A 25,281-nucleotide genomic window follows, 5' to 3' on the forward strand; every position below is an offset into this window, starting at 1 on the left:
CGATAAGCCAAACCATGGCTTAGTGAGACTGCACAGGTTCCAGTCCTTTTTGTTGCTGCACTGCACTGAGCTAAGCCAAGGTTTGGCTTAATGTGTTGTGCAAACCTGGTTAACTATGAGTCTAAGTTTGGACAACATGCTAAGTCAAACTGGCTTAGCTTGGCACAGCAACAAAAAAGACTGAGAAGGAGCAAAGCAACTGTATGCTCCTATCGGTAGCTCACATGCTTTCACAGCCATAGTTCAGTTTAGCATGACATGTGAATCAGGCTAGTGACTAGACAAAAACATGCACAGATGTAATAGTTCTTAGAATATAAGATGGACTTTACTGCCTTCTTGGATTAATATCAGTACGCTTGAAATCTGCTCAGCTAGATTTATTCTGTGATTTAACCAATGAGTAAAAACAAGCATGGTAATCAGTAAATGTCTATGGAAGCAGACTTTCTTCTCTTTCTAGTAATGTTCTATGATTTAAATCTTTATGCTGAAAAAATGAAGGTGTGTAGGTGATATATATCCATTTCTAATTCCTTCCTAGAGGTATTTTCTTAGTGTAAGAATCTTATCTTCAGTTTGGTCCTTCTGAAAGGGGTCTGTGATGTTTAAAACTGCCAGCCACATAGCAGCTGAGAGCCAAATAACTATACAAGTAATTTTATGTGCCTAGGACATTTTGCACTGATGTGTCTTGAGCAGACCTCCCTTATGCCGCATGACAAAGCACTTTTGAAACTGAAAGGGTTTTCAAAAACCATTTGTGATAAGGCATAAGAGGCTGCTGTTCAATTATGTTCACACGCATGCACGCATGCACACAAAATCCCAGTAGGCATACTCAGGTATTTTAATCTACCTAAAGCAGCCCTTTGGCTCCTAGGCCGAGGCTAGCTTAAAATATTCTAGATTTAGATTCATAGAGTGCACCTCTATCCAACCTCCAATTCAATAGCATGCAATGTTTACAAACAATCTTTCAGTGTTGTTCAGTATAAAGTACTGTTAAGCTTAGAAATGGTTACTGTTTGATTAATTTCATGATTTGCCCCCAGCTTACTATTTTTAGAGTGGAAATTGTTCGCATTTCCAGTAGACTTTTGGCAAACTAGCAAAGATTGATTCAACAATAAACTAGTTGAGTAAACTATGAGAACATAAAGAAATACAAGTGTGGCATTCAAGGCTAGGGCAAAATTTGATTTACACTATATAAACACACCTAAGCTGTGTAGCCATATGCCTGAAAAAATAGGCTACCTCAACAATATACTAAAGGTAATGAATTCAGTGTTTGTTTATTGGCAACATTTTCTTAAAATCTAGTAGTTGAATATGACACACAGATGCCTCTCACATACAAAGCAAACACAAATATGTTTGCAGGAGTTTTACTAAAGAAACATGACAATCTCCAATGAACTTTTCCAGTCTCCTGTGAACTTTGGCTGGATTTTGAGAAAGCAGTATGATTTACAAAACAGACATTTTTGTACCAACACCCAAATAATGTATCAAAAAATATACATTATACATATGTATACTCTTCCCTCCTATAATGCTTTATTGGTACATGCTAGATCAGGAATGGGGAACCTCAGACCTGGGGGCCAAATGCAGCTTTCTGGGGCTCTCTATCTGGGCTCTCCCCAGGCTATAGACCAGCCTTTCCCAACCAGTGTGCCTCCAGATGTTGTTGGACCACAACTCCCATCAGCCTTAGCCAGCATTGCCATTGGTCAGGAAAGATGAGAGTTGTGGTCCAACAACATCTGGAGGCACACTGGTTGGGAAAGGCTGCTATAGACTCTCACCAGCTACACCCCTTCTCTTCAGGCGACACATCTCACTAGCCCTGCTTTGCATTCTCTTTAGTGTTTTTGCTTGGCTAGAATGGGTCCTTATACCGCTTCTTGTTTGTCTGGATGGAGAGGGATGTGTTAGTAAGTTAGCATTTGCTGTTCCATCCTCTTTTGCTTCTGGCCTTGCCCACCATTGGCATGTGGCCCCTGAAAGGTTGCCTAGAACAGAAAGCGGCCCTCGAGCTGAAAAAGTTTCCTCATCCTATGCTAGATAAATATCATTGTAAAAATGAGAGAAGCAGAAAATAAAAAATATTTGGAGAACCTGCAGCCTTTAACCTGGGAGATAGCCCTCCAAATACCTTGTAGCTGTAAGAACCACACTGGGAACACCTGTCAACATGTCTGTGTGTGTATATAGGGTTGAGTGCCTTTAGTTGGTCGGCTACTGATTGTCACAATCTTTTATCTGCCCAGATATATTTGCATTATTGCGTATCTCTAGCTTTGACTGGATGGTGGATGATGGACATTGCATGCTTGTGTATTACCAACATTGTCCAGTTTTATTTATTTATTTATTATTTGATTTATATCCCACCCTTCCTCCCAGCAGGAGCCCAGTTACGCAAAACAGGCTGGAAAGCTACTGTTCAAGAACAGATGGGAATTTTTAATTTATTTTTATTTTACTACATTTATATCCTGCCTTTCCTGCAAAGAGCAGAAGGCAATGTATATGGTTATTCTCACTCCATTTTATCTGCGTGACAACTCTGTGAGATATTTGAGACAGAGAGAGATTGACCTGCCCAAGATCATCCAGTGAGCTTCCTAGAATTTCCCTGAAGTTTCTAAAATGAATACGTTCTGCAAATATTTACTTGGTGTACGCTTTCTTTTTTTTAATTTGCAGAGGATCTTGATGATTTAAGAATGGAAGGGGTAACCAGTGTCATTTCTTCTGGGAGCAAATTTAACCAAACTCGAAGTACACATACAGCTGAACCACAAGCCAAGGTTACATTGAACATCTGTGCAAGATGTGCCAGGTAAAGAATAAGCAATCACACTTATATAGAGAGATTTGTTTTTAGATTTTTTGTTCTTTTCAAGTCAATATTGTGCTTCCCGAAAGTCAAATGCTTCTTGCAAATTGGAATTTGCAACATTTCCAGCCTGATATCTAAGAAAAAGGAGAGGTTGCATTTTTATCCAAACTTTTGATAGAGGAACTGCTCTTTCCCAGTTGTCTGTTCAATTTTTTATCCCTCATTTGCACTGCCATTCATTAGAAATTCATTTAATAATCCTTGATTCTGGACTTAGAGAAGCCACAGCTGCTGGCTTCAGGTTTGAGAAACAGTGCTCCTGTAACTAAGAAGGATGACTGGTCTTTTGTTGTGAGGAGAGGCTACCTTTATTAAAATTAAATCTCGAGTGGGATCTTTATTCAGTTTTAGGACCTGGCAAGTTCATAAGGAGGAATTTTAGTTGAATGGCGCTGAATAGAGCCTTTGGCAGTCAGAGATCTTTCCCTCTTAACTATTAACGCATTTTTCTGTCTACTACTTGACCTGATTTGGGGATTGGAACAGGATTGCTGAAGTTACTTTTGCACATTATGCCATTCACAAAGTACCAAATTGTTTCAAGTACTTATCAACTTGATGTCACAGCTTGGAACTATTTTCAGTTTTTCTGCTTCTGAATTTGATTAGTTACCTGAATTTCTGTGGCTTTTCAAATATAGTGCAGCATATATATGGCTTCAAAATGCACCTGTGTAAATTAAGATTTGGTTGCATGAGTGTCTTGGGATTTCATACAGTTGCCTTGTAACACATCATAATCCTATCCTTCTGGAGGGAACCTAATCAATATGAAATCTATCTGGTTTTGGAAGCTGAAAGTTATTTTTCCATCTACAGTATGAGAGCCAAAAACTGATGCAGCCAAATCAACTTAGGCAGCATTAACTGCAAGTCCTTTGATTCTGATTTTTAAAACCCCCTCATTTTTTAAAGAGCTTTCAAGTAACAAAAGTAGCTAACTCAACACTTAAGTAGTGCAGATTAACAAGAATATTATTTGACAAAAAAATTGACTTCTGTCTTCTTGACTTCTGCTGCTTGCTGTTCTGCTGTGCTACTCCAGAGAAAGTTAATCAGTTCTAACCAAAGGCAACCTGTGATGGAATCTAGCGAGAATTTGGGCATGTTCCACTAATCTTTTCTACTTCATCCTCTTTGATTTGAGGCTGCCACTTTTTGAAAGCTGCCTGCTTGGGGATGCTGATTAAATACCCCATGTCCTTGCTTGTAAAATCATAATGTAGTGCTGTCCTGGTTTATTTTATTTTATTTATTAAATTTATATCCCATCCTTACTCCACAAAGGAGCCCATAGGCAATAGGCAATAAAACACTAAAACCATCTATAAAATACCTTAAAAACAAAATATTTAAAAAGTCTTAAAAAACAGTTTCCAATGCAGATGCAGACTGGGATAAGGTCTCTACTTAAAAGGCTTGTTGAAAACGGAAGGTCTTCAGTAGGTGCTGAAAAGACATAAGACATCACCTGTCTAATATTAAAGGGAAGAGAATTCCAAAGCGTAGGTGCCACAACACTAAAGGTCTGCTTCGTATGTTGTGCCAAGATGGTATCTGCAGAAGGCCCTCACCTGCAGAGCAAAGTGATCGACTGGGTATATAAGGAGTAAGACAGTCTTTCAGGTATCCTGGTGCCAAGCTGTAAAACCAGCACCTTGAGTCAGTGCAATTCTTTCAGCAGCAGGGTGACATGTTGGCGATGTCCTGCCCCAAAGAGCAATCATGCTGCTCCACTTTGCACCCATTGCAGCTTCTGGACCAACCTTAAGGGCAACCCCACATAGAGCGCATTATAGTAATCCAGCCTGGAGGTTACCAGCTCATGGACAGCTGTGATCAGGCTATCCAGGTCCAGAAAGGGCCACAGCTGTCTTACCAGCCATAGCTGGTAGAAGGCACTCCTAGCTATTGAGGTCACCTGGATCTCTAACAAGGATGGACCCCCAGGCTATGAACCTGCTTTTTCAGACGGAGTATAACCCCATCCAAATCAGGCAATTGATTAATTATCCGGGCTCAGGAACTACCTGCTTACAGTGCCTTTGTCTCGCTAGGATTCAGAGTCTTTTTGTTGACCCTCATCTAGCTCCACCACCAAATCCAAGTACCAGTCCAGGGCTTGCACAGCATCTCCTGATTCAGATGTTATCAAGAAATAGAGCTGGGTATCATCAGCATACTGCTGACACCCTGTGCCACCCCACAGAACACCTTCCTGGGGCCTGAAAAACAATCACCCATGGTATTATACAGCCATGAGAGTGGCTGTATACTATAGCCAGCATGGATTTTTTTTTGCATTCTGCAATGTTAAATTGAAAATACCCCCCATGCCATTCTGATGCTTCCCATGAGCTCATTTAAAAACAAAACCTTACAAGACTTATAATCCTGAACTCAGAAACGCTTGCTAAACCGCCCTCTAGGTTTTCATGGTGATACACAAAACAGCCAGAGAAAATCAAGAATTCAAAATGTAAACACACACAGAGAGAAAACCAGACCCCTTTTGGACTTTTTTCTGTCAGAGTTCTCATAATTTGTTGGAATTAGTTAAAAATCAGCCATGTTCACAGAGTACCTGTAATCCTATTACTGACCTTGCCCCATCCTCTGACCTTCATCTTCTGCAGTTTAAAAGTAAAAAAAAAAAAGCCTGGCTGATTTTTAATTAATTTAAGAAATTTATCATTGAACTCAATGATAAGGCTGGGGATGCTCAGTAAGAACCAACTGTCAGTGTTCTAAAAGCCAAATTCACAGCTTAATCAGGGAACCACAGCCACAACAGACCTTGATTTCACTTTAGTGTGTTGTGAAAGGTGCTCCTTCCCATTCCCCTGAACAGAGCTCCAATGGCCAGAGTGGTTTAACAGTCAGCCGCTCTGATTGAAGCTCTGTGAGAGGAACAAGGCATCTCCTAGTAACTCTCAGCACCCTTCACTAACTACACTTCCCAGGATTCTTTGAGGGAAGCCAAGACTGTCTAAACTGACATAAAAGTCTGGTGTGAATGTGGCCAGTGACAGCTTTGGTTTAAATTTGGGTGGGAGACTACATGTGCCTGTTGTGGAATAAAAAGGTGGGGGAAACACTGAAAAAGGATGATACTGTTCACAATGTTTTCCGCTCTGACCAGTGCCCACCCACCCAATCTCCTCCCCTTCCTGCCCTTCTTCTCTCCTCCCTGTCCTTCCCCCAGGTCCGTTTCACCTATTCTAAACGTGATTGCACAGGAGTAAATCCCATTGAACTCAAAAAGCGTGCAAATGATCAAATCTGCACTCCCCTCCTCCTATCTCCCATCACCTCCCTCTTGCCCCTTCCCTCCCCCTTCCTTTGCCCCTCCTTCCCCATCCCCTTCCAATCCCCTCCTTCCCTCTTCTCCCCCTCCCCCTCCCACCATGGTCAGTTTTACCTATCCTAACCATGATTGCATGGGAGTAAATCCCATTGAACTCAATAAGCATGCCAATGATCAGACCTGCCTTTCCCCTCTCTTCTCCCTTCCTCCTCCCTTCTGCCTCCCCTCCTCTCCCCTCTTCCTTCTTCCTCCTTCCTGCCCACTCAGGCAACACCTGCAATCAACCCAAATAACAGAAACAACAGAAAAATCACAGACGTCTGCTGTGCTGATGTCGTTTTAGCAGGGAGGAAGCAACAATAGTAAGACAGTTGATAGAATTCAGATAGTCACCTTAAATATGTTTGATTTACTTTGCAATTTTAGTGAGGTTTCCTATAGTAAATCATTTTCTTTTGCTTCTGTTTTTGTGAATATGTGAAGTACAGCAACACTTTGCAAAACTAAATAAACTCCAAAAACAATTATAGAATAATAGCACTGACTGTTCTGCAGAATACCTTCCAATGGACATGAGGAGTGTCTCAGTTTGCACAAGATAAAATAGAGGGAGGTGAAATATATTCTAGCAAAATTCTGGGAGTGCTCTATGTTTTTAATTGACCATGCCCACCTTTCCTTAAGTGGAGTGGTTTAAGCATAGCAGGCTGAAAACATGCATCTTGGGTAGGCCAAGTTTGTTTTTCCCAACAGCTAGTGTCATGGCTTAAGGAGCAACATATTGTAATCAGTCTAATTTTACATCATACTGCAGTTTCAACTTCAACTGTTGCTGCACCAACAATAGAAATAGAACATAACCTCCAGTTTGAAACACTATTTACTTATTTAAAATATTTCTATCCCACCCTTCTACCCTATAATAGGGCACTCAGGGCGGCTTACAATAAAATCAAACACAAACATAATAAAATTGTACACAATGAAGATCACAAAAACATTAAAATAAATTAAAATACATAAAATACTATATACACACACAAACACATACACACAGGCACACACACACATAGGGGAGTGGTACTGAAGGGACTAAAGAGGTAAAATTAAAACAAAGCGTAAAATCAGTTTCAGGCTGTACCTTCAGTCCCTCCCAAAGGCTTTTCAGAACAAGATGGTTTTCAGAAGTCTCCGGAAAACCATCAGAGAGGGAGCAGAGATGGCTTCTTGGAGAAGGGTATTCCAAAGCTTGGGGTCCACAACTGAAAAGGCTCTCTTCTACATGCTTGTCAGTCTAACATCTTTCATTCCAGGCACACACAGGAGAACAGAGGCAGATGGTCTTAAATCCCGTGCAGGTACATATGGGTATAGGTGGTCCCTCAGGTACATTGGTCCAAGGCCATTTAGGGCTTTAAAGGTCAGAACCAGCACTTTGAATTGGGCCCAGAAACAAATTGGGAGCCAGTGGAGTTATAAAGCACAGGGGTGATATGCTCTCTGCGCCAGGCTCCAGTTAACATTCTGGCTACTGTATTTTGAACCAACTGGAATTTCTGAACCGTTTTGAAAGGCAGCCCCACATAGAGTGCATTACAGTAATCAAGCCTCAATATCACCAATGCATGTGTCACTGTGGCCAAGTCAACTGCTTCCATGAACAGGCGCAGCTGGTAGACCAGTTTGAGTTGGCCAAAAGCACTCCTGGCTACCGCATCCACCTGATATTCAAGCAGCAGGACAGGATCCAGGAGGACTCACAAAATGCGGACCTGCTCCTTCAAGGGGAGAGCAACCCCTTCCAGAATAGGTTGCAACCCTATCCCTGGTGCAGTTTCCCCCTTGGCCAGCAACACTTCCATCTTGTCTGGAATAAGTTTCAGTTTGTTAGCCCACATCCAGCCCTTCACAGCCTCCAGGCACTGGTTTAGGATGAGCATACACTCCCTGCAGTTGGGTGGTAGGAAGAGATAGAGTTGAGTGTCATCAGCATATTGATAACATTGTACTCCAGATCTCCGGGTGACCTCTCGCAGTGGTTTCATATAAATGTTAAAGAGCATGGGAGACAGAATGCAACCCCGTGGTACCCCAGAGGCCAACAGCCAGGGGTGGTCGAGCAGTAGTCTCCCAGCACCACTTTCTGGGTCCTGTCTGTCAAGTAGAACCGGAGCCACCGTAAAACAGTGTATCCCAATCCCATCCCAGCTAGACGGCCCAGAAGGATACCATGGTTGATGGTATTGAAGGCTGCCAAGAGGTCCAGCAGCACCAACAGGGATGCACTCCCTGTCTGATGCCCAGTGTAGGTCGTCAAGCAGGCCAACCAAGGCAGTCTCTGTCCCATGACCAGGCCTGAAGCCTGATTGAAAATGTTCTAGATAGTCCAATTCATCCAGGGAAACCTGAAGCTGAGCAGGCACTACCTTCTCAATCACGCCCAAAAAAGGGGAGATTAGAGACTGGGCAGAAGTTGTTCAGATCCACAGGGTCTAATGAAGGTTTCTTAAATAAAGGTCTTATCACAGCCTCCTTCAACAATGTTGGCATAGAACCTTTCCTTAGGGAGGTGTTAATTAAATATGCCAACCAGTCAGCCACTCCCACTCCCACTCTGGAAGATTTGATTAATCAGGATGGGCAAGGGTCAAGAGAAAAAGTAGTGGCCCTCTTTTCTCCCAGAGTCTTGTCCACATCCTCAGGCTTTACAAGCTGAAAAGTAAGCAGTATTCAGAGGGGGTTTACCATTGCCTTCCTCTGAGGCTGAGAGGCAGTGACTGGCCCAAGGTCACCCAGTGAGCTTCATGGCTGTGTGGGGATTCGAACCCTTGTCTCCCAGGCTGTAGTCCAACACTCTAACCACTACACTACACTGGCTCTCCTTTGTCTGGTATCAAATGTTAAATTTCTTTCTTATGGCTCTTGTCAATAGATTCCTAAAAGTAAAACATTTTTGTTGAAATCATGCAGACAACACATTTTCTGCTTATAGTCCTGCACAAAAAGGAGTTGCGTGCAATTTAAAAATAAATGGAATTCCTGAGATCACAGACTATATGATCTGTATGAAACTTTCAGAAGTGTACTATATGCATGCCAAAGTTTGTTGATCAGCTTTGTAAATATTTGGACCTGGAACTAGATAAATCACAAACAAAAAATCAATAATGCTACAACATGTTATGAAAATGAGACATATCCAATCATAACAAAATTGTTGGGATAACTAGCATGTTCTATTATTTCCCTTGCAATCTTTATAATAACACTCTTTGATGCATTGATTACCATCACTTGCACCTTGACTTCATAATACATGGCTAAATGTCACATAAATCTTTATTGCACGACTCCTGGTAACATGAAAATGTAGAGGAACTAATGAGCTGAATGAATCAAGCAGTGAAAGTAAGATTTGTTGTTAAAACCTCCTTCCCTGCAAAAATGGCCAGTGGAACATACTTCTGATTAAGCAGATATAGCACTGGCCTGCATGGCCTTAATCCTAAGTGTCCATCAAATTTAGTGGGCACGTTTTGAATAGAACATAGCTAGGATAAACTGTGAAGCTGTACAGTAAGCACACAGTTACTCACACTTCTATCCTGTTTCGTTTCAGTAGTGCTAACTATTTATTGAATTGTGCCTAAATGAAAAATGTGTACAATACACCACTATCATTTTGAATGCCATGCTGCTAAATCAATTTCATGATGAACTCCCTGTGAATTTCCCCTTTTGAAAGAAATGGCTAAGTCTCATTATTTCCAAAATCCTAGCTTTGTCATGGGAAACAAACAATATAAGACAGGAGATTTATGTTCCAGCTTAACCAAAATCTCATGGGGCATAGAATTTCCCTAGTTGACCACATTTTCCCACTGAGTAAATCCAGAAACAACACTTGAAAAAAACTGATGTGATAATCAAAACATTCTCTGTTAAAGAGTTATAGAGTCTGTCAAAAAGAATTGCTCTCTGTGTAAAGGGGAAGGAGAAATAACTACAGTCTTAATTGTCCTTTTGCATAAACTTATTGTATATTCCTACTGGGTCTGCCTTAAAGTTATTCTAGTCCTTTAAATGACAATGTCTGCAAGTGTTTTCTTTTTGCTTTGACAGATGCAATTATTGCTAAGGGGAAAATCCAAGAATCCTGTTTGCCTAATTTTGTTTGTTCAGTTGACTATTTGGTATTTCTTTAGTTTTATTATTTTAAACCACAACCACACTTTCATAGTGACTGCAACCTAATGCACTGTGGAATTCAAATACTGTTGTACAAAGTTAGTGTGTATAGCATTATAAGGAATATTTGATATTGGGACTAAATCAACTTTTTATCTGACTTGCTAATTCTAATTTTACATCCATAAAATGGGGAATTCAAGGCAGAAAAAGACTATATTAGCGTGTAATGATTTGAAAATCTGCCCTGCTGTCTTGTTCCTCTCTTCCTTTTATAAATAATGCATCTGTTTTTGAAGCAGCATCTAATAAATTAAGAGAAGGAATTAAAAACTAGTTTGAATTCCTTTCTTTACATGTTAATATATTTGCAGTGCTGAAGTAGGTAATGGACCATATTTTATAGATGTATATCACAAGAAATTGTTTTTCCTTTTTCCAAATAATTGTAGGCCTGTCAAATTTGGCAGATAGACCCTTCAATCCCAAATACTGATATGGGGAATAAATACAATTTAATTCAGTAGAGTTTATGCACGAGAAAGTATGCTTAGCATAAGAGACCAACATAGTGAATTGACACAGAATTATTTTGTCACCTGTGATACTAGACACAAGGTCAATTTTTGTACTCACTTGATTTCCTGGCTTGTGAAAGTTGGAAATTATAGCCAGTTGCAGGAAATTATTTTTCTAATGTGAGATAATGGCTTTAAGAAAGCATCAGATTTATTTATTTATTTATTTATTAAATTTATTAGTCGCCCATCTGGCTGGCTGTCCAGCCACTCTGGGCAACATACAAAATAAAAACATACAAATACATTAAAACATTAAAAAATCTCAACAATAATAAAACCTAACCCACCCCAAAAGCCTGCCTGAAGAGCCAGGTCTTCAAGGCCCAGCGGAAGCTCATCATAGGGGGGCATGGCGGAGATCATTTGGGAGGGAATTCCACAAAGTGGGGGCCACAATTGAAAAAGCCCTCTCAGATGAAAATTTGCCGTTGAATGGCATAATTCCTGATCTTGGGAAAGCATTAGATAATTATGGTTCTTTACAGATTCTGTATTCTGGGAAAATGTATTATCACTTCTGGGGAATAGTTGCAATATCTGATTATTCAAATACACAAGCAACTCCATTTCATAGCTTTTAAAAATGCAACACTTCCCCCCAGAAAAAGATTTTTCACGTCATACTTTCATTGTATAACACTTTCTCAGCTAATGAAGCATTGTAGTCTAATACATCAAAATGTTATAGGGATTTAGAAACAAAGTTGATTGCATGAATACTCTTAAATCAGTTTTTTTAAGTGACTGAAAAAGCTTTTTCATTTGCACAAATGGGTGTATTGTTAAATATGCTAATGCCCAGCTCATTTATATAATGAAAAAGAAAATAATGTACTTTACAATAATGTATGTTTTCAGTCACAAAGAGGTAGGAGGAAAAAAGACAAGTTTGGACACAAGGCGTGGTTACACAGGTGTTGCATCAGTTTTCAGTAGTGTGCCTTTGCAGTTTGGTTGTATTGGTTTAGTTACTACAGTGGTACAAACAGAAATTTGCTCTGCTACAGCTACATATGCTTCTGTGTTGTGCCTTTTGGTGGGTGTTAGCTTGGTGTGGAATTAGCTCAGCGTTTTCATGATTCTTTTCATTGAACATTTAGACAAAATGACTTGTCTGTTTTTGAAAGTTCTCTTCTGGCTTATGTTGGCATATGCATGCTTATTGTGCCTTATGTTATGGCTCCCTAGAAATGGTAGTTTCCAGCACTACTCATAGCTGTGAGCCACTCAGAAATTCAACTCATTCCCATAACAGAACTCAATAGAATTTTAGATATGCACATAGTAAAACAATTTTAATTATGAAAGTTTATATTTTAAACCTGGTGCATTTTTTTGTAAACAGGTTAGAAGCCTATATTGGCATTACATGGTATATAAATCAATAAATCATCATCATCATCATATAAGGAATATGAAAGAAACAATTGGCTTAATTGTCCCAAACAGAAATTACTCACCAACAAAAGGCTTGCTTAATCATAGAATCACAGAGTTGGAAGGGACCTCAAAAGTAATCTAGTATATTCTTACTAAGGAAGCAATCCAGTACACACTTACCTGGGAGTAAGTCCCATTGAACCCGATGGAGCTTACTTATGAGTAGACATGTATTGGATTGCAATCCAATACATGTCTACTCAGAAGTAAGCTCCATTGGATTCAGTGGGATACTCCCTGGTAAGTATGTATTGAATTGCAGCCTAAGCCTATGTAGGAACTCCTGTTGAATGCTTGTAATTAACTAGTTCCTCATGCTTAAGAGAGCTTTGGCTTGTGTTTCTTGAACAGCAGCTGCCCCATCCAATGCCACATAACAAATAACTTTAGGAAATAGGATCACATTCTAAAACAATTGTTGATAAATTGCAGGAGTTATAATTTTAAGACAGGCAGCCTTGTTAATCTCTTGTGGCTAGTAGGGTGACATTCCTTACCTGGCTTCCAGACAGCATGCATTGCTGCCTCTTACTGAGACGGGGAGGGGTGGGGAGTGACATATGGTGCAGGTGTGATGGCGGAGCCAATCCATTACACTCACTCCCCATGCCCTGCCTTGCCCCGCTTCCTCTTCCTCTTGGTAAGTGGTAGTGGCACTTGCTGCCTGGAAGCCAGGTACACTTTGCCTGTCCCACTGTCCACTGCTGCTTGAAGCAAAAACAGAGCCTTGTTGCACCTAAAAGACTAACAAATTTATGATGGCGCAAGTTTACATGAACTCAAGCCAACTTTGTCAGACAGGGGAAAAGTCAAACATCCAATTTGCTGTGCCAAAGTAGCTCTTGAAATATCATTCCTTTGCCTGTCATCATCAGTATGGTATTTCAACATGCACTCAGATCTAGCATCATCACACCTGGTACATTTTGCTTGTTACTCCATGGTTGTTTTTAATATCCCACTTTCCTTTTTCAAAAGAAATCTCAAGACAGCTAACAAAAGAAATATATAAAGCAAATTGGTCAAAACATCCTCTCAAACAGAGTGGCTGGTTGCTGTTGAATTCCCAAAGGGGGTGGTGGTTGAGCCCATTCATAAAACAATGTCGTATGCAGATCTTTGCATCTTAGGATAATATTCTAGAAAGGCCATGTAAGTACTATATCAAAGCTCCCCCCCCCAGTGGATTGCAGTAGTGTAGAAGGCAACTGTTAAGTGACCGTTAAGAAGAAAAATTGGCTCCATTTTTGAATTTGTAGACAATATTAATCTGTTTTTCCATCAGATAAGACAGGTCAGACACAGGCTAACTTTAAGAAAAGGTTGAATAATTCCATTACACAGGCTGTTAATTCTAATACTGATGCCAGCTATCTGGTAGAGGGGAAAACGACAGAAGAATGTCTAGATACTTCCTCTACATGGTTGTATAAGGGTGCAGTGAGCAAAAAGAAATGTGTCTCATACACATGCTATTTCCTGTCTGCCCCACTTTTCTGGCTTGGAAAACTAAGAAACTGTCTGTTATTGGCTTGCTACAGTAGCAGAAGCAATTTATAAACAAATTCCAGTAAGTTTTTGTTTACTTTTAACTAGTGGGATATTTCAGAGGAGCCTGAGGTTTTGCCTTTGGATCTAAAGCAGAAAATGAAACTTTTTAAAAAAAATTCTTAACCAGGCTGTGTGAGAAATAGGCAGGATATTTTTTGTTAATTGGAAGAAAACTTGTAGAATGTGTGTACATACTCAGGTAATTGATGTACCAGAAATGACTTAGCATAAGGCATGTCTATATAGGCTGGCTAGTAACCATGTTTGTTTATGGCTACTAACTCTGTGTACTTATTATCAAAACTGTTGAAAACACTTTATAAAACTTACAGAATTAAAAAGAATACCTTAGAGATGCATAATTGAAAATACAATTAATAAAAAGTGCAACTTTGCAATAGGAGATGCCATTCTTAAGAATAAAGGTCCTCAATCTTTTTAGGCCTGAGTACACCAACCAATAATTTATTTATTTTTAAATCTCATTTTAAAAATTCAAAGGGGTGGGAGGCCCTGTCAGGTACCAAGAGGGGTGTCTGAGGGCACTGTGTTACCCATGGATGCCACACGGGACAGCCTAGATTGACAGTGTCCTCAAGCACCTCATATATAAGAAACATCTATGAAAGGAAGCAATAAATTCCCCATTGAATTCCCCGTTGTACATATATTCCCTTTTACAAAGACAAGAACAGGAAATCGCTTGCATGTGCTGGATCACATCTTTTTTTATTTATGATGTTTGTATGCACCTTAATAACATAATGTTCTCAGGGCAGCTTACAACAAATAAGTAAAAACAATTAAAATACAAATTTAAAAAATTAAACCATTAAAAGGGGAAGGGAATGCCACAGAAGTACAACACAGAACTCTCCATATCCTCAAAATTAAAAACATTTTAAAAAACAGTGGTCCAGATTACCTAAGTTATTTATTTATTTTATTTATTTATTATACTTGTATACCGCCCCATAGCCGAAGCTCCCTGGGCGGTTTACAGTAACTAAAAACAAATACAATTTAAGATACATCTTTTAAAAAACAATTTAAAACACAATTTAAAATTTAAAACAATATAAAACACATGCCAAAATGCCTGGGAGAAGAGGAAAGTCTTGACATGGTGCCAAAAAGATAACAGTGTTGGCGCCAGGTACACCTCATCAGAAAGACCATTCCATAATTTGGGGGCCACCACTGAGAAGGCCCTCTCCCTTGTTGCCATTCTCCGAGCTTCCCTCGGAGTAGGCACCCGGAGGAGGGCCATTGATCTTGACCGTAGTGTACGGGTGGGTTCGTATTTAAAAAACCTGGGAGAACTGAAATGTCTTTACCTGGTTCCAAAAAGATCATAGAGAGCAGCAGGCGAGCCTTCCTGGGAATGGTGTTCCATAATGTGGGAGCCACTATTGAAAAAGCCCTCTCCCTTGTGGTTTCCTGACTCACTTCATTCACCAGTGGCATACAAAGCAGGGCCTTCAGAGAGGATCTTAAGTTTCAAGTAGGTGCATACAAAATATATTTTCCTGTGCCCCCTTTAGATACAGTATTTTTCTTTTGGGTTGGGAACAATTATTGTTTCACAGTTATCACAGATGGTGCAATAAAAGACCACAATTAATATATATGAATAAACTGAAGATCAAAAAATCACTTTATTCTGTTATGTTCAAAGAATAATGCATAAAATGTTTATTAAAATGAATAAACATTTTACATTAAACATCAATAAATATTTTTCTCTTTCATTTATTTTTATTTATGATAGTACCTCAGCCCTTAACACTGTAGCCCTGACAATAATCAGTTCTCTGCCAATAATTCCCACTTAATTGTTGTGAAGAATTAGTTTAAATTATTTCCTTTCCTTTTCCCATTTTACATTCTTTCATGGATTCCAGATACGTCTGCTAATTCCTGTAGTACTATTCTTAACTTGCAAGAAAAATGTAGACTTGCTTTGCAGTCATTGAGAAAAGTAGGATCTAGAAACAGCAGCCATATTACCAAGATACTGTGTTAATTCCATGCCTATATATCTTTACCAATCACAGAAAAAATGTGTGATGTGCCGTACAATCACCTACATATCTACTTAGAAGTATTTCCTTTGAACTCAAAAGGTCTTACTCCCAAGTAAGTGTTTACAGGATTGTAGCCATAGTACTGAATGGTATTTTGGAGTAGTGAATTTGTTAGACTGAATACACGTCAGAGAGAGAAATAATCATTTTAATCTTCAGTGGAAATCTTATACCTATGTCTGAAATTATATTTAATTTAATGCTAATAAGATTTGTCAGTCTTATTAAGGTGTGTTTTATACGTGGCAATTCACTAGAGCAGGTAGTCTCTAAATTATGTATGATAAGTAAACTAGTAAAAAATGTTTATCTTAAATCCCAGTGTAATGTGAAAAATCACACTTTTCCAAAACCAGACATGTGTGGATATATTTGCTTCAACATCTGAGCAAATCATGGCTGGTTTTCACAATACAGATCTTGCATATGTGAGTCTTCCTGGATATATGCTTAACAGCACAATCATATAGCTCCACTGAATTCAATGGGGCTTACTCTCAGGTAACTATGTACAGGATTACCCTGAATGTCATGTTATAGACTAACATCGGGTTTCAGGCCTGGGCATGGGACTGAAACAGCCTTGGTCGCCTTGGTAGATGATATGAGGAGGGCTTGGGATAGGAACGAAGGTACCTTCCTTGTCCTCCTTGATCTCTCAGCGGCTTTTGATACCGTTGACCACGGTATCCTTTTGGACCACCTGAAGAGGCTGGGCATAGGAGGCACTGTATTACAGTGGTTCCGGTCCTTCCTCTCTGGTAGGTACCAAAGAGTAGCACTGGAGGAGGAGGTTTCAGATCCATGGCCTCTCATTTGTGGGGTGCCACAGGGTTCTATCCTCTCCCCGATGCTATTCAACATCTATGTAAAGCCGCTGGGAGCAATCATCAGGAGATTTGCACTGCAGTGTCATCAATATGCAGATGACACGCAGCTCTATCTCTCATTTAAATCTTCACCGAGGTTGGCTGTAGAAACCATGTCCAAGTGTCTGGACTCGGTGAGTGACTGGATGGGAAGGAACAAGCTGAAGCTGAATCCTGACAAAACCGAGGTACTGTTTGTGGGAGACAAGGGAAGGTTGGGGGATGTGGACCTGATGTTCAATGGGGTACGATTGCCCCTAAAGGACCAGGTCCGCAGCCTGGGGGTCATTCTTGACTCCCAGCTGTCCATGGAGGCTCAAGTCTCGGCTGTGAGCAGGGCAGTGCTGTATCAACTGCATCTGATACGGAGGCTGCGCCCCTGCCTTCCCAACCATTTGCTCCCGCTGGTGGTACATGCCCTGGTCACCTCTCGCCTTGACTACTGTAATGCGCTCTATGTGGGGTTACCCTTGAAAACGGTCCAGAAATTGCAACTGGTACAGAATGCGGCGGCTCGTATGATCAAAGGTAGCCGCCGACAAGATCATATTACTCCAGTTTTGAAGGAGTTACATTGGTTACCAGTTGTTTACCGGGCCCAATTCAAGGTGTTGGTTTTGACCTTTAAAACCCTATATGGTTTGGGCCCAGTTTATCTGAAGGAGCGCCTCCAGCACCGTCAGGGATGCCGCTCGACAAGATCAGCCTCTCAAGACCTTATCTCGATCCCACCGGCTAAATCAGATAGGCTGGTGAGGACCAGAGAGAGGGCTTTCTCAATATTGGCCCCCACCCTATGGAACTCCCTCCCAAATGATCTCTGACATGCCCCCTCTATGATGAGCTTCCACCGGACTTTAAATACTTGGCTCTTCAGGCAGGCTTTTGGGATGGGTTGAAACTTTTACTGTATGTTTTAAAATTTTTAATGCTTATGGTATGCTTAATGTCTAATGTATTATTCTGTTTTGTACGTCGCCCAGAGTGGCTGGATGACTAATAAATCCAAGAATAAATAAATAAATAGACTAGAGCAGCCTTTTCCAACCAGTGTGCCTCCAGATGTTGTTGGACCACAACTCCCATCTTCCTGACCATTGGCAATGCTGGCTGAGGCTGATGGGAGTTGTGGTCAACAACATCTGGAGGCACACTGGTTGGGAAAGGCTGGACTAGAGCCCACAGAAGTTCTTTGCAAAAGTCCAAGATAGGCTGTAGTGGTCAGGACAATGGACAGCTCATTATGGCAGCTGGTTAGAAGGTTAAACTGGATAAAATTCAAACAGTGCTTGAAATGTTGGTCCTCCAAGAGCCTAAGGTCAACTACGGCCTCATGTAGTCCTACAGCAAGGTGAATGTCTTAAGCTCCACCTCTTCAGAGGAAAATTGCTTGGGCTTCAAGGTACCATCCTCCCTTCTGAAGGTGCGTGCTCTGGTTGGATTAGCAAGTTTCCTTCTACCCCTGGATGTTGTATGGTAGTCAAGGGGATGAGTCATTTGAGTCGGAGGGGTGAGGCAAGACTACTTTCTCAGGCAGAGAGAATGAAAAAGTCATTGGCCCTTGAGGCTCCCCTTCTGTGGGAACATCTAGCAGGGTGGTTGTTTTGGAAACTCTCTTCTCAGATGATTCCTGAACCCAGTCTTCATCATTTGTCATTGTATCCCTTTGATAGCAGGGGGTCTAGTCTTGGGCCATTACATTATATTAACAGAATTAAGATAAGATAGATTTAACATTTGAAGTGTGGTGGGAAAAGTTTAAACTTTCATTCTCTGAGTTTGGAGGCACTTATTTTTAGGGCAGAGAATTAACATACTGTGTATGTAATTTTGTTTTCACCCTCCATGTATGCATGCTATGCTTTTGCAGAAATATAGGCCAGGATCTGTAAGACTGTTGAGGATAGTCCCCCACATGAAAAGCTCTCTCTCTCTCTCTCTCTCTCTCTCTCTCTCTCTCTCTCTCTCTCTCTCTCTCTCTCTCTCTCTCTCTCTCTCTCTCACACACACACACACACACACACACACACACACACACACACACACACACAATCTGAGTTCCTCATAACCTCCACAAGACCTGTTCTGAAGGTTGGGAAAACCCTCTGGAGAAGCATTAAGTGCAGTGCAACAGGGTGCAGCTAGAAGGGAAAATCAGGCATGTGGATGCCACTAGGCATGCACAGTTTCAGCGCTCGAATGGGTGGTTGATTGGAATAAAGAGATTGGAGCCTTTCAAAGGATAGTATGGCTGCTGACAAATTGCTTTGTGTTGGCCCTAGTATGACCACACCATTTCCATGGCTACCCTGGTCAGTAGCAAGATCCAGGAAGTCACTCAGTTTTTTCTTTGTTTTATTTCCTTCAGATTTGAAGAACAGTAGGAATTTGAGGAGACAGCACAATAGGATGAAAGAGTGAAGATGTAGAGGCAATAGAGTAACAGAGGAAGAGAAGGAAGGCAGCAGTAACGGGCACTTTATATAAAACATATGTCCTAGTGTTCCTGGTACCTGAGATGTTGCCATACAATTCCAGGGGGGGGAAGGGAGACCAGAGAGATAGTGGATGTGGGAGGGAGGCATTCTTCTCTAGCTCACATTAAAATCCAGGTCAGGCTCAGAAGTGGTTGAAGGTGAGCATTATAAGTCCACTGCTATTTGTATTCTAAATCAAAGGATTATAAACATTGAGGACAGTACTAGTCTTACTTGTGTTTCTTCTTTGATGAAGCAAAAACAGCTATTAAGATTTGTAGTAATTGTTATATATGTACAGGAATGAGCACAACTCATTGAAAACATATTCCAGGAATGCTACAGTGAAATAAAGACTGTGTAAATATACTTATGCTTTGGAATGATGACTATGGGCACTAAGCGTTAGAAGAAACCTGTTCTCCTATGGAGCACCATTGAAAAAGGAATAGAAGTAACATAGAAGTTCCAAATGGATTGTGTCCCGCATTTCTAAAGCTCTGCAAGATGTGGAAACTATTGCTGTACTTTAAATTAACATTCTTTCACATTCTGATAATAAGCTGTAGAATTAGCAATTGACTTCTCTAGAACTTTGGGATGTAAAGAGTAATCTGTTACAGTTTCCAGCAAGTCTTCTTTATTAAAAGTTATCAGAAGAGTGAAATTGACGAAGTTCTGTCAGAAAGCTGAGGGGGGGGAGAGAATGAAACCTATAGTTGCAAAACAATGTTTGTATCAAGGCTGATGTCATTTCATGAACATTTTTAGGAGTGGTTGTAGAAAGTAATGTGGGGCACTTTTAGATACTCCTTTTCTTCATCTGCATAAAACACTGTTTAAAATTGAAAACAATAAGAGAGTGTAGCTTCTATACCACCTGTGTATAAATATACATAGATAAGTATTTTTTTATTCATTTTACATTTATATCTTGCCGGGAGCAGGTACATAGCTTGAGGGTACTTGAATTCATTACTGTCACTTGAGGCGCAAATGGCATCAGTGGCATGCCTTCCATCAGTTTCAGCTGAATGGCCCAGATAGGACAGGAGTAGCCTAACTGTTTTCTGTGCGTAATCTAGTCTAGTAATCTAAACTAATAATCTAACCCAGATTACTGCAAAGTGAGTTACATGGAGCTGACTTTGAATATAATCAGGAGATCCAATCAGGGCTCATGCACACTGTGCTAAATTCTGGCCTGTGCATCAACTTCATTGGATCGTTTGGTCCTGGTTCAATTTGCTGAGCAGCAATCCAGTGGAACAAGGAGCAAAGCACAATTACAGGAAAACCACAGACTCAAAACTAATTGAAACAAATACACTGCTTTATTAATATGCAAAGCTTAATGATATTGTGAGACAGTGTTCTGATAGAAAATAAAACAAAGATAATACTTCAAGTAACTTAGAAAATACCTGAAAGCAATGTGATATATATTTCCATAAGGTAATCAATGATTAATGATGACATGAACCAACAATAGAATAATAAAAAATATGAACTAATAGCATTGAAAATATTATTACAAATAGCATTGACAAAGCAAACATTCTAGATACATGATTATATTTCCACCTAACGTCTCCCAGCCCTTTCACAGATATGTTCCCTAGCATATTGAATCAAGAAAAGTCATAGTTACCAATCCAAGGCAGATGCTCAGGCCATTCCGCTTAGATGAAGCACATAAAATAGGAAGCAAGGAAGATAGAGACCAGCAAGAAAAAAAGGAAAGTAATCCAAGCCCCCCTCCCTTCCCAAGAAGATCTAGCTCCCCCAGGTTGCCAGGGATGCACTTTCTTCTTGCAGTGAAAATGCGCACAAAGGTTCCAGACAGCTTCACCCAGAATTGACACAAACTGAGCAAAAGTGTCATCCATCTTGGTCCATCATGGCTGCTCTACCCTGTGCATAAAAGCATTGTAATGCCATTTTTGCTGAGTGTGCAGGGACCAATAGGAGCCAAACTAACAGCGCTGCTGCAGAACTCAACAGCCAGATTACTAACTGGGGCAACATGGTCTGACCATATAACACCAGTCTTGGCTTGGCTGCACTGGCTACCAGTTAGTTTCTGGGCTCAATTCAAAGTGCTGATTTTGACCTATAAACCTTATGTGGCTCAGCCCTTCAATACTTCAAGGACTGCCTCTCGCTACATGAACCAACCAGGACACTGTATTCATCATCTGATTAAAGAGTGATCAGAGCAATGGGGGTATAATAGTGAATGGTTTGGGCAGCAGAGTGCTGGACAGGTGTGAAGAGAATAGGGATGGGGGGAAATTCTATTTACATTTTTCTGTAACAATATAGGAACCAGCTATCCTTCAAAATATTTGTGAATATTCGGAGAAATTCACATTAAAATGCTGATGAGTTTCCATGAGGGCTTTTTTTAAAAAAACAAACTAATGTGAAGAACATAAGACTGGAAAAAAAACACCAAGAGAAACGTAAACTGACAGATTTGCCCATCCCTAGAACAAACCAAGGTGAGATAATGAAACCCAGAGAGGACAAGATTGCAATAGTCTTGGTCACTGTTCTTCAACCTTGGGTTCACAGATGTTGTTGGACTACAACTCCCATCATCCTTGGCCATTGGCTAAGCTGACTGGGTGTACGGGAGTTGTATTCCGACAACATCCATGGACCCAAGATTGAAGAACAGTGGTTTAGGTGAGAAATGACCATGGTGTGGAGCTATTTTTGCCATGGGGACAGAGAAGAATGGTCACATTTTTTGCAATATTGTAAAGACTTCGAAATGGACTGAAAATGGAGCAAGGGAAAGGGAAGAGGAAAATATAAAGCTAAGGCTACATGCCTATTCAAGAGGTTGGATGGTAATATTGTCAATGGATATGGAACGTGTAAAAGGAGAGGAGGGCTTGTGAGGAAAGATTAGAAGTCCAGTGTGTGAAAGTGCCAGCTATGACATGAATGGAGGAAGTAGAAACTGACAAATCTGGGGATGAGGAAGCTAGAAGGAGGTAACTGTGGCCCCTCTGCAGCTCCCCCAAGCTCCCTTGTGCTGCTGGCCCAAATTTTAGTGTGTATCTGCATTCAGGCCATGTATGCTTTTTGTGTTGTGTCTTCCATTTCAGGTGGGGGGAGGGAGGAAATTAAGGTATTTGTCTTTGATCAGTCATTCCTATTCTATATTATTACTGGAATTACTGCCAAGTTATTTGGCACTGCAAAAGGAAGGCCACCTATGAGCCTGGATGTTTCCAACATTCCTGCAATACATATATACTTTTTTTTAAAAGGCTATGAATTTCATTTGCAATTACTAGCTATATTTATAGAAAGTACAACAATTTTTTTAAAAGAGAGGATGCCAAAAATATTTTCATACTTTCCTTAATTTGCTTTGAAAAAAACTCAAAAACAAGAAGGTACAGGTTTGCTATCTCTTTGATCATTATTGAGTCTTAGCAAATGCTGTTCTTGTGGAACAAATGACTGTGAATAAAGCTTTTGAAAATTGGATAAGTAATATCTTTGACTTAATTTATTGTTTTTCCTTTATGATCTGTGTGTCTGATATTTTAATACTTGGAAATCGAAAGCTCATCTAGTTCAATCCTCTGTCCTTTAACCTGATCTTCCAACAAGCATGAAGCTGATTCCATGCCAAGCATTTGCTACCTAACAATTAGCTTATCATCCCATAGTAATAAACTCAGAACAATAGTAAGTAAATTTCTATGGCAAGCAACCCTAAGGAGAAAAGGTGTCCAAGATGGGTGGGAGTTTCTAAAAAAGTAAATTCTAAAGGCACAATGGCAAACAATTCCATCAAGAAACAAAAGGGGGAAGACAACAGAAGAAGCCTATGTGGCTTCACAAAAAGTTTAGAAATTACCTGAAAACAAAAAGGGACACATACAGGAAGTGAAAGGAAGGCCATGTCACAAAGGAAGAGGGCAGACAGGCAGAACGGAATTGCTGGGATGGCGTCAGGAAGGCTAAAGCTGAGAATGAGCTAAGGTTAGCGAGAGATGCAAAAGCAACAAAAAAGCTTTCTTCAGGTACATGCATAGTAAAAGATGAGAAGAGAAATGGTGATAAAGCTGCTCAGTGAGAATGGCAAAATGATGACAAAGAAAAGGCAGAAGTGTTCAATTCTTACTTTGGCTCCATCTTCTCCCAAAAGAGGGTTTATGACCCTCCTGGGAAATGTGAGGTTGAAGGGGCAAGATAGCAGCTTGAAACTGATTGACAAATGGTCAAGGAATACCTAGACACTTTGAACAAGTTCAAATCTGCAGGGCCCAATGAACTGCATCCTAGAGTATTGAAGGAAATGGCTGAAGAACTCTCGAAACCACTTTCTATTATCTTTGTGAAATCAGGGCGGATGGGTGAAGTGCCGGATGACTGGAGGAGGGCTAGTGTCCCTATATTCAAAAAAAGCAAGAGGAAGGAGCCTGGGATGTACAAACCAGTCAGTCTGACATCAATCCCTGGGAAAATTCTGGAGCAGATTATAAAGCGGTCAGTCTATAAGCACCTTGAAAACAACGCAGTGATTACTAGAAACCAACATGGATTTATCAAGAACAAATCTTGCCACACTAATCTTACATCATCTTCTGTTTGAGTAACCTCCCTGGTACACTGTGGGAATGCTGCAGACATAATATACTGTATCTCAACTTCAGCAAAGCTTTTGACAAAGTGCCCCATGATATTCTGATTAGCAAGCTAGCTAAATGTGGGCTGGATGGAACAACTATCAGGTGGATCCACAGTTTTCTACAGAAACGTACTCAAAGAGTGCTTATCAAGGGTTCCTTCTCAAACTGAGGGGAGGTAATGAGCGGGGTACCACAGGGCTCAGTCCTGGGCCCAGTGCTCTTCAACATTTTTATTAATGACTTCAATGAGGAGTTGCAGGGAATGCTTATCAAATGATGATACAAAATTGGGAGGGATAGCTAATACCCTGGAAGACAGAAACAAAATTCAAAGGGATCTTGATTGGCTGGAGCATTGGGCTGAAAACAACAGAAGGAAATTTAACAAAGATAAGTGCAAAGTTCTACAATTAGGAAAAAGAAACCAAATACACATTTATAAGATGGGGGATACTTCGCTCAGCAATACTACTTGTGAGAAGGATCTTGGGATTGTTGCTGATCACAAGCTGAATATGAGCCAAAAGTGTAACGTGCCTGCAAAAAAGGCCAATGGTATTTTCGGCTGCATTAACAGAAGTATAGTTTCCAAATCACGAGAAGCATTAGTTCCCCTCTATTTGACAATGGTTAGGCCTTATCTTGAGTACTGAATCCAGTTCTGGACACTGCACTTTAAGAAGGATGCATTCAAACTGGAACAGATTCAGAGGATAGAGCAACAAGGATGATTGCAGGAAACCAGATTTCGACTGAACATCAAGAAAAACCTCCTAACTGTTGGAGTGGTACAACAATGGAACCAGTTACCTAGGGAGTTGATGGGCTTTCCAACACCCGAGGCACTCAAGAGGCAGCTGGATAGCCACCTGTTGAGTATGCTTTAATTTGGATTCCTGCATCGAGCAGGGGGTTCAACTCGATGGCCTTATAGGCCCCTTCCAATTCTATAATTCCATTATAGTAACCCATGAACAAACTGGGTATGCTACACTAGTCTCTGGAATGGTTTAGTAAAATTGTTCAGACTGGGCCAGTAAGTTAACCAACCCAAATGTCTAGGGAAAGGCAATTCTCTCTTGTCAGTCAATCCTCTCTTTGGCAGGTTGCCACCTGTAGAATGATCCATTAAATGATAGTGCCACCATCACTGTCAAGTATATACTGTACCTCACCCCCACCCCATCAGCTGCTGCCAAAGGTCAGTTG

General features: G+C 40.5%; 1 protein-coding gene across 3 annotated transcripts in view; it reads left to right on the forward strand.

The window, feature by feature from the left end:
- C1H8orf34 (chromosome 1 C8orf34 homolog) overlaps positions 1-25,281 on the forward strand; it is a 152,773-nt gene that overhangs the window by 75,475 nt on the left and 52,017 nt on the right. For all 3 annotated transcript variants that reach the window (XM_061600761.1, XM_061600771.1, XM_061600779.1), the window contains exon 8: positions 2,719-2,854. In XM_061600761.1, coding sequence (XP_061456745.1) covers positions 2,719-2,854 — 136 coding nt within the window. The remainder of the gene's footprint in view (positions 1-2,718; positions 2,855-25,281) is intronic.

The sequence above is a fragment of the Rhineura floridana genome, chromosome 1 (genome assembly GCF_030035675.1).
Source record: "Rhineura floridana isolate rRhiFlo1 chromosome 1, rRhiFlo1.hap2, whole genome shotgun sequence".
Taxonomy (NCBI): domain Eukaryota; kingdom Metazoa; phylum Chordata; class Lepidosauria; order Squamata; family Rhineuridae; genus Rhineura; species Rhineura floridana.